Source organism: Tetranychus urticae, chromosome 1 (assembly GCF_039701765.1).
Source record: "Tetranychus urticae isolate SD_2017Ah chromosome 1, NJAU_TeUrti_SD_1.0, whole genome shotgun sequence".
Taxonomy (NCBI): Eukaryota; Metazoa; Arthropoda; class Arachnida; order Trombidiformes; family Tetranychidae; genus Tetranychus; species Tetranychus urticae.
Window position 1 is genome coordinate 32,484,881 of NC_142958.1, and position 10,036 is coordinate 32,494,916.

A 10,036-nucleotide genomic window follows, 5' to 3' on the forward strand; every position below is an offset into this window, starting at 1 on the left:
CTTTAATTAATCTTGTCCTTTAATTTAATAATCTAAATCCAAGTTAATTATTTGATGCATTTTCCCTCCAATGGTAATGACAATTATTAAAGTTTAATTTCAATCAAAGGCAAGTTATTCAAGTAAATCACTTTAAATAAAATAACGGAAAATATCCAATAATAATTAGTCGAGATAATAACATGGTTTTAAAATATTAGTAGACTAATATGTAAAAAGATGAGACTTCATGGTCATTTCAAGTCCTTCAATAACCAAGTCAAATACATTTAAGCTTGGATGATACATGTATTTCTCATTCAGAAGTTCGATGGTGATTCAAGTTCGCTCGTTTATTGATCTCTGACTCACATTTGAAGGCCGTTTCCTGAGACCGCCAACTTTTTTACCCTGTTTGATATTCGTACAGGTTGATAACTCATGCTTACCAAAAATATGAGTGTTTATGCATCTTTCATTCAGATGTGCATGGATTAGGAAATCGACTTTCATCAGACATCAAGAGGGTAAAGAAGGTAAGAATTTCAGGAAATGATAGTCAGAGGTTAAATGACTGGCCTTAAATGACCTTGAGTCTAGTATCATGAAAATTGTAATGTCAAAAGGGTTGTAAAGATGTGATACAAACATATCTCACACATTTAGTTGATGAACTAAAGCAAAAGAGTTCTAATTAGCGATAACTAAGAGTAAAAGTATTGGGAAGTGAATATTAACAAATCTTGGCATCAAAATAAAAAGATAACTTTGACCATCATAAGTCAGCTTGATAGCTAAGTTTCTGAAGATTAATTAAACCCAATTTCAATGTTGTATCTTGTTTCTATTGTGAGTTATTCATTATTCAGTTCATGAAAACTTAAACACTATTTGAGGTTGTTTGCCAATGTGCATGGTCAATAAAATGACAATTAACTGGTTGATAAAGAAATTTTAATTTAGAAATTTCTACTCAAATGAACGAGTCGAGGTGAATTTTAATTTTTCTGACGCGTAAAACCCTAAATTCAATAAAATCAAAATTAATAAGTCAAAGCAGTCTGTTGATTAATCCCAGAAAGTAGCTTAATTTACAGTTCATATAGTACATCAGTACAGTATCAACATTTCAGCTCAATTATTTTTAAAATTTGGTCAAAGTTGAGTTTTGATAAGCAGATTAACTTAATTTCATCGAGTTTGACGAAGAATCGAAGATGATTAACTCTTGATTTACTGGTTGAAAAGAATAGTGTTGTTTGCAATCGATAGGTGGCAGCACACACTTCTGGTTTTGGGTTAAGCCGAAAGGATTGGGTTTACTTTGTTGAGTTTCCTTGGAAATATTAAGGCAACGTATTTATTCATAATACTCTAGGAAAGGGTGAATAGGAGGTTATTAATACTGTAGATAATGAAGAGACACAAAAAGCTATCAGGGTCAGCTATGGTTAGTAACATTTGATTATATTTGTCTTCATCATTTTCCTCTTTACACAGACTCTTTTCATAGCATTTTCTTGTTTCTCGTCCTTTTTTCAATTCACTTTGACTTCACAGTGAGACTCTAAAGATGGCTGATTATGATGAATGAACTTAAATTGATTTATAATCTTGATTAGCTTGCATCAAGTCTCATCAAAAACATCCACAAATCTGATTGTCACTTACCAACAAACACCAAGTAATTAAATTAAAAGACCGGCCATGTTATAAATGGTGAAGATTCAATCCCAGTGTAAATATCATAAAAACCCAAAATTCACTCCCAATTTCCATTGGCTTATTTCATCTCCAAATCAAAATATTGTTTTCTATCAAAGTGCTAATTCTAATTGATCATCATCTTTAAAGTGATCTCTCTCAAAATTGTGATGATTTGTTCAGATATTAATTCCAGTATTAATATTAAAGCTTATTTGCCTTCACCTGTGATTATCATGTTTCATTAATTGATGCCATTTTGTAATTTAGTTGATATTAAAAATCATGGGAACCTGTTTCGGTCGATATTCATGTTCCTGTTGTAATTGCCTTTACCTTAAACAGCCTCGATCATCAACAATCTCAAGTTTAACCTCAACATGTCGAAGTAGGTCAAAGGCTAATTCATCTTTTGCCCTTCATCGACAAAACTCGACTCTAGAGTTTGAAAATTTCATGTATGATTATAGTCTTGAGGTAAACCCGAACAAAAATTCACTTAATTTTCATGTTCTAATTGCTTTTTATCCTTTTCTTTATCAGGATTCAGCAACAACATCAACATCAGTACGACATCAACCAAGGTAATGAATAAATCATAGAATCCATTTCATGTAGTTTCATTTATCCAACTGATTCATTCAAGTTTATTCAGATTATTGATCATTTATTTTGTTGTTTTGTGTTTCCATTGATCAATATTTGATTTGTTAGCAAATGCAAGGTGTTCGAATGCTCTCATGAAAGCGATAAAATTACTTGTTTAATTGATTAGATGTCATTGATAGACAAATGATGATCAAACTATTGGCGTAAATTGTCACCCAATAATAACAATCACATTTTATTCAAATAATCTTTTCTTTTTTTCAGCATTTCCACTGTTGTCAGATTCGATGCTGAGAATGCAAAATTGGATAATTTCAAGGTAAAACCATTATTCTTTAATCCAATTAACACGATAATTGAATTAAAAAACGAGTAGATTCAGGTATCGCAATTTGATTGGAGTAACCATAGAAACTGGTTAACATCTGGTCATTTTGAATGACAGAATTGATTTGTTTCCTTCTTTTGCTTCTTTGACTGTTTATTTTCAACTAATCTGCTCAGTTTGAGAATCAATTCAATTAATTTTATTCCTTCTGATGTTGCTAATTAAATTTGTGATCAATTCTTTAATTATAGTTGCCTGTTTATTCCGAATGCAATGGTAAATTAATGCTTAATTATGGAGTCAATTACATCAATCGAGGTGAATCACCTCTTCTCGATCCTATTTTACTAAACTGTGATTCTTTGGCCATTGAACGAGTCAATCCGCTGTTGACCGGTAAAAGCCTTAAAAATAAGAGATTGACCAAGAAGGAACGAAAAAGAATGAAAGAGGAAAAAGAAGATGAAGACCGAAATGATGGACCGAATGAACCATTTGTTCGAACTGAACCGTATCTTCTTCCAATGATGACACTCGAAGATTCAGCTACTCATAACTGGGACCATGAAAGCAGTGATGTGATCAATGGTGGCAATGAATTGGAATGGGACGATTATCAAGATAATCTGATATTCAACGACGAAACAGATTCCTTGATTCAAGACATTGAAGATTTAACTGCCAGAGCATTGAAAGAAACGGGATTAAATTAACTTTTGTTTACTTCATTCAATTGTGAGATACAAAAATATAAAGTGAATGTCGAACGTCAACTTACATATCTTTACAATTTGTTCTCGAAACACTTCGACCTACATAAACTCAAAAGTCAAGTTCCAATTATCATAATGAAATTGAAATGCATCCAAAGAAGAGTCAACAACTGTAATTGTGAACGCATGCTATCTATCGGATGAGAATGAAAAATATTACATTTTTCCTGATTTGCGATTAAGAACTCATGTCTTCATGAGATTTAAAATCGGGTTTATAAATGGAACTTTGGATATTTTAAAAAATTTTAGCTTAAAAAGTGGCTATTGCAATGGACGTCTTAATTTTCGAATCGCTTCGACCTTTTCCTGTTGGGTTAGCTTCATTTTGAGTTTACATAATGTTTGTTTGTTTAATCAAGATATTTTTGGTGATCATTGAGTTCTAGTAACAGTCAACAGATTGATCGAAATTCTTTAAGCTAAGTAACTCAGCTGAAAGGAAAATATGATGCAATTAGAAAACGATTTTATTTTGGGAAATTTGTTGATAAAAGGTTGACCAAAACAAATTGCTAAGGTATTTGAGTTGAATGTTCATTTAAGCTGATCAACTTTGTATCATATTGTATGTATTAGTTAAGCGTGATTCTGATATTCATGTAAATATCGATCTATCCAAATTTAACTTCTTTTTGTACATTTCATGGACTGATTGCATTTGTTGAATGACAATCAACCAAAGAAGCCTAATTTTGAAACAATCTCTATGTTTATGCTTCTGTTTCACAATCAACCTTAATTATTGTAATCATTAAATCATAATTAAAATGATTCGAGAAAAGCATCTATCAAGAAGAATCGGATTAACCTCAATATTTTTATACGAGTTGAAATATTTACATAATTACCATCGAATTGGATTGCAGTTGAAGGATTCACTGTTGGTTGGCGATTTACCGATTCAATTGACCTTTACGCAATGAGTCATTGCAATATGATTGGCGCATCAAACTGTTATACCTTTAATCGTTTCTGTTTAGTTTTAATCGGGAAAATTGTCCTTCATTTCATTGCATTAGAAGTGAACAGAAAATAAAACAAAATCTAACTAAAAACCGGCAAATTTGACCTAAAAACCGTTTTCTTATTTTAACCCAAACAAGATTATTTCATTGGGTAAATTGAACAGCAACCATTGAGGTTAATAAAACGGCTATTTGGCCCACTGAGATGATTATTTCCGGTTTATCATATCTTCAATTGCAATCATCATTCCATTGGTTCAAATTAGATCATTAATACGCCAAAAAACATGAAACATCTTATTATTAGTTTCATGCAACATAAATTTAATAATTTCATTACCTTTTACTCCAATTATATTGACTTGGATAAATTAGTTATGTCAGTCGATATCTGTTGTTATCAGAATCATGAGCTGATTTCATTCCATTTCGCATTCCAATCATCACAACATATTGTTCCTCAACACTCAAGTCTCAAATCATTTGTTTTAGTCTTGATTCTTGTCCAGTAATTGAATCTATCAACTTTGTTTTGTTTTCATCCATTTCTTGGAACTATTATAGATCATGACAGTCAGGATCAATGAAAGCGATCCTGAATAATCCTTCGCCTGTAATGAAGTCGCGTCATTTGGACAAAGTAAAAGTAAAAAATTACTACTTCACCTGAAATAACTGGACTATTAGGCAGTAAAGGATCAAGTTATCATCAACATCATCATCATTCATCTAATTCACCTCCAAAATCATCTAACAAGTCATCAGTTCGAATGAGAGAATCAAATGAACCATTTAATCCTCATCATGATCATGATTAATCTTCATTATTACCTTTGGGAAAAGGATTCATTAACAAAATCATCGAATGAATTTAAGATTATTCAGTCAATGGCTCCATCTATTGATCATTGTTATTTCTGTCACTGCAAGGTATCAGGTTAACCTGTCCAAATAAGGAGCGACCATTTCTGATCTGATCGTCGACTTTTATTATTTTTTGGAAAGATATTTACACCACATGAGGTTCCAGGTTAGTGCCGAGTTATCTGAAATCCATCAGGTTAGTTCTGATTTATTGATAGAAAGAAAAATTTAATTGAAATGAAAATCTGAATAAGAAAATTTTCTCGAAATCGAAGGGTGATCATGACTCTTGAATTATAATTTACTAAATTTTCAAAATAAATGCATTAAAAGGATAAAAAACCTTTTTGAAAAAACTCTTTACTCGGCTGAATTGTAAACTCAAAAGACATTGAAGCATCTGAAAAACTTTCTGTTTACTTAAGTACCTTAAGATTAGACCGAAGTGGTTCGAGTACAATATTTATATTACATTTTGTATTTGAACTTTTGACTGAAATTTTCTTCACATTTCGATATAATATTCAAATAATATCATAACTTCTTATACTCCGGAGCAATGACAATTGAAACGACAATATTGAAATGGATGTTTAAAAGATGGCTCGGTAAATGGATCTCTCATCTAATGATTATGAGGATAAAAAATAAAGTGATCCAACTATTATTAACAATGGTGCAGAATATTATGTTCATAAGGTAATTTGGATAAAGTATTTTCACCTGGAATGAAAAATGAACCGCGAAAGGTTGCAACTCCATCATCCGTCAGAAATATTTGGCAATATCATTAATTCAACCCACAATAAAAGGATTTGTATTACAAATTAAAATGTTTCCAGTTGAACAAATAAACATCTTCTACTTATTTCAATTTCTAGTCCAATTTACATAAAAAGAGTTGAATATTTTAAAATAGCCAACAAATAATTTCCAGAAATAATTATCGATTCAAGTTCGATATGAAAAGCCTGGATAACTCAAGAGTGTATTTTAAATGTGTTAAAACTATAACTCGTATCGACTCGTCACTTCAACACCAACACATACATTTGGAAAGCTATTTGAAACAGAAACTTCAGCAATTTAATCCGTAATAAATAGCAATTCAAACTCAAGCCTTGAGAAGCAAATGTCACCCAAATTTGACTCTTCAGATGGCGCTTTGTACTTGAATTGTCATTTGAACCTGAAAATTGAAAACTGTTTTCAAGTTGTTAGTTAAACATAACTTAATCAAATGAACTGTTGATTAAAATAATAAGTTTTATTGACTTCATTCACATTCCATGATCACATTTCAAGGTGTGAAACAACTTTACGGTGAAATGATTATTCAATGAAGCAAAGTTGCCAATTGATTCATAAAAGACGAATAATTTGTTTTTTTCTTGATTATAAATTGCTTGAATTGATAATTGTTGGTAAAAGTAATTGAAATGTTGCCTATTTACGTTTATATCAACAAATTTCCCCTGAAATGGCAAAATTTATGTGTAATAACATGTTAGGTTAAGGTAAAAGTACTTTATACAGAAATTGTTGATTGATAAATGTTAATAATCACAAGTGATTCATTTACGCAAGGATAACCTGACATTGACTTGAAGAAGTTGAAGAAAGATGAAAAAAGGTAAAATTGATTAAATTAATTCATGGCTGATTTACAGATGCATTAACAACTCTTAGTAAGTTCATTGAATGTTTCAAAAAGAGCAATAATTGTTTACTTCAACTTGAAACAAGTGCGAAAGGGTTAAAAAGGCATTTCTATCAACAATTAAAAGCGAGAAAAAATGATTTAACCGACTGATTAAAGAGCAATCAATGTTTAAAATGAACGTTCAATTGAACAATAAATTAAGTTAAAGACTGTTCAACTGTCTAATCAGATTTATTACATTAATATTTACAGTTTGACGCCCAAAAAGAGCAAATAATTACATTAAATTGTCTCATAACTAAACGTTAAATTTCGAGCTGAAAGACAATCAAAGAGTTTATTGAATCAATGGTTAACCTAAAATTGCAACAACAGTTTTTGCCCTTCAAAAGGTGCTGATGTTGAGGATAATAGCGTTTACTTCATTTTGTTATTCCAATTAAAATTAGTATTAATGAGGATAATCATCATCTCATCAATCAATCACTCTTATCCTTTTAATAGCTCATCAGCTTCATCATTACACTAATCAAATGTAACAACTTAAATGGTATCTTTCATCTTGTTACAGATATTTCATTTCAGGATTAACGATATTAAAGATTAAAGCAAGTTTCATTAAAATGGTTAATCCTTCAGATCCATCAAAATGTCTTGAGAGGTTTTTTCATGGAAATTGTTGTTTCTTTTTTGGAGCGAATTTGCATTTCTGTGTTTTCTTGGCACCTTCAAGTAGACCTTTAATTGTTAGGCTTGTTAACTAATTAAAGGTTTCCAGATAATCTGATTGTTACAGGGTTACATTGAACATGTCTGCACATTCAATTCCCAAGGTTGATAAATTGTGTTTACCTTTTCATCCATTCACCTTAAGGCAGGAACAAAGGTTATGATTTTTCAATCTCATGAGTTGAAACATTTTGCCTTTTATGTGAATCAATGTTAATATCTTGCTAATTGTAACTTGCAGTTAATGATAAACTTACATGTAAACTGAATTTAAATTTGCTCACATGAGTGTCATCCTTGCCGTTTATTAATTGTTTGATTGAGAAGTTTTACACTTTTCTAATTAAACGGATAATTTCAAGAGCTTCAAGAGTTGGATAAAAGCTGTTTATTGTTGTTATTATTATCTAATCGTTGCTTTTTTTATTCTGTCAATTTGATTGACACAACATGCTAATCAACTTGTAATATGACCAACTTGAAGAAAGAAGTTAATTGTCAATGAATCTGTCACTCAATTTTCATCTTCATGCTCATTCTTGGTTCTAATGTAAACTGAAAAAAACATTGAGACAAAAAACGGAAACTCGTTTTCCGTTCATCTAGAAGGATATAATAGTCAACGAAAGTAGTTCAAGTGCAAGGTAAGGCGATGCCGGAAAATGTAATCATGTAAATGCCAGAACATCGTTCTTGTATCAACGGAATCAGGAAACTGAATGGAACGCCATTAAATGTCAGAACAAGAACAATTCAAACTTTTTTAGATTAACCTTTAATCGCTTGAGACAAAGAAGCACCTATTAGCATCTAATGATTAAGAAAGTGAAGAAAGAGCAAATTGTAATGTCACAGACATCGCTTGTTTCATTCAGAAGTTAAACACTTTTGTTAGTTACAGGTGTAATAAACTATAAGAATTTCAGTGTCGCTGAGGAATTGGTAAAATGATGTACAAGAGTTCAGGCGTTTTTATTCATCTTATTGGTTGCCCCTTCTGGAAAGGTCAATAAGGGCAGAGTTCTGGCTACTGTTATTTGTTATGGTGGTCGGTCAGATGGAAAGTCAAAGCTTCAGTTATTGTAGATAGAGGTTGTATTACAGATGTACTTTAGATGAGATTAATTTGATTAGTATTTCCAATTCGCCAATTGTTGAAATCAATTGCGTTTTACAGATTAAAGACATTTCAAATGACCTCTGTTGAAGAAACTGGGTTTGTTTTGGGTTTAATGTCGGTTTATTGTCAAATGTCAAAATGATATATTTTTTTAGTCAAAAATCTTTTTAATCTGATATACAAGCCGAGTTTCAGATGTTTTTCAACTAAGGTTTAATCAGAAAATAATCTTTCTGATAAAATCAAAATCTCACGGATGAGTGTTGGTAAACCGAAAATGAAACACAAAAATGTTGATAAAATCAATACAAAATCACAAAGTAATCAAGCAGTTAAAATTCAACAAACAGATTGATGAAGCTTTAAGCTTTAAATTAATCTTTTATATTATCTTCAAAAAGAGCTTAAATGTGCAAAACACATGCAAAAGTTGACTTTTGCCGTCGTGATTAAACGCTCGATTTGTTGCTTCAGAACGTAAAAGTTACTCTACCCTTCTAGCACATCCAAAAAACAGATAAAAACTGAAAAGGTTTTAACAAAATTCCAGTAAAGTCAACAACACTGTTAAGAAAATGCAAAACCTATTTTGAAACATCTTCAGATGCAAGAATAATACTTTTATAGTGAAATGTAAAATCAAACTGTAAATAATTCTAACGATCCTCGAAAATTTTTAAATTGGAACTTTCGTTGATTCGCTCAAATCCTAATTATCTATGAATACATAGAATCCCGCCATTCAGACCAAAAGGTAATCTTAAGCTTTACTTCTAGACCAGACTCAAGGAATAAATGGTCGCATCAACTGTTATTTTGAAAAATGATGCTTTTAAAAACTTGTGGCTGAACTTGAATCAGAGTTACCTACAGCACTATGCATTAAGTGAACATCAATTAAGAGATATTTCAAGTTCTACACAAAAATAAATCTGAATGTCACTACAAATCGATAGGAAATGGGAGAAATGAAATGTCAAGATTATTCATCTTCATCTTTATGCAGATAAGGGAAAAGGAAATAGTCTAGTTAAGAGCAAATTTCAAATGATTCACAAATGAACCCTTTCCTTTATACAGAGTTTAAAGTGTTTCCATGAATCTAAAACATCATAAGCTTTCCAATATCGACATCACATAAACTTGGAAAAGTCACTTTAATAGCAATAAATTTTACACTCATTTCTTTTGCTGTTGCAAACTGCTAGCAATTTCATTGAACAATTTAAATCATTGATCGGTTTATTTAGAGAAAGTGAATTGATTACAAATGGAATTCAAATTGAACCCAAAAATAAA

General features: G+C 30.9%; 1 protein-coding gene across 1 annotated transcript; it reads left to right on the plus strand.

Annotated features, from left to right (window-relative positions):
- The first annotated feature begins 1,376 nt into the window (after nucleotides 1-1,376).
- On the plus strand, nucleotides 1,377-4,178 carry LOC107362156 (uncharacterized). Its single transcript, XM_015929171.3, has 4 exons — nucleotides 1,377-2,160; nucleotides 2,227-2,267; nucleotides 2,557-2,611; nucleotides 2,872-4,178. Exons 1-4 carry the CDS (start codon nucleotides 1,969-1,971, stop codon nucleotides 3,331-3,333), a joined length of 750 nt encoding a protein of 249 aa, XP_015784657.2. The 5' UTR covers nucleotides 1,377-1,968; the 3' UTR covers nucleotides 3,334-4,178.
- The last annotated feature ends 5,858 nt before the right edge of the window (nucleotides 4,179-10,036 follow it).

Coding starts and splice junctions, on each gene's coding strand:
- LOC107362156 (XM_015929171.3), top strand. CDS start 1,969: ATGGGAACCTGTTTCGGTCGATATTCATGTTCCTGTTGTAATTGCCTT. Junction 2,268..2,556: donor TCAGTACGACATCAACCAAG/GTAATGAATAAA, acceptor TCTTTTTTTCAG/CATTTCCACTGTTGTCAGAT. Junction 2,612..2,871: donor CAAAATTGGATAATTTCAAG/GTAAAACCATTA, acceptor CTTTAATTATAG/TTGCCTGTTTATTCCGAATG.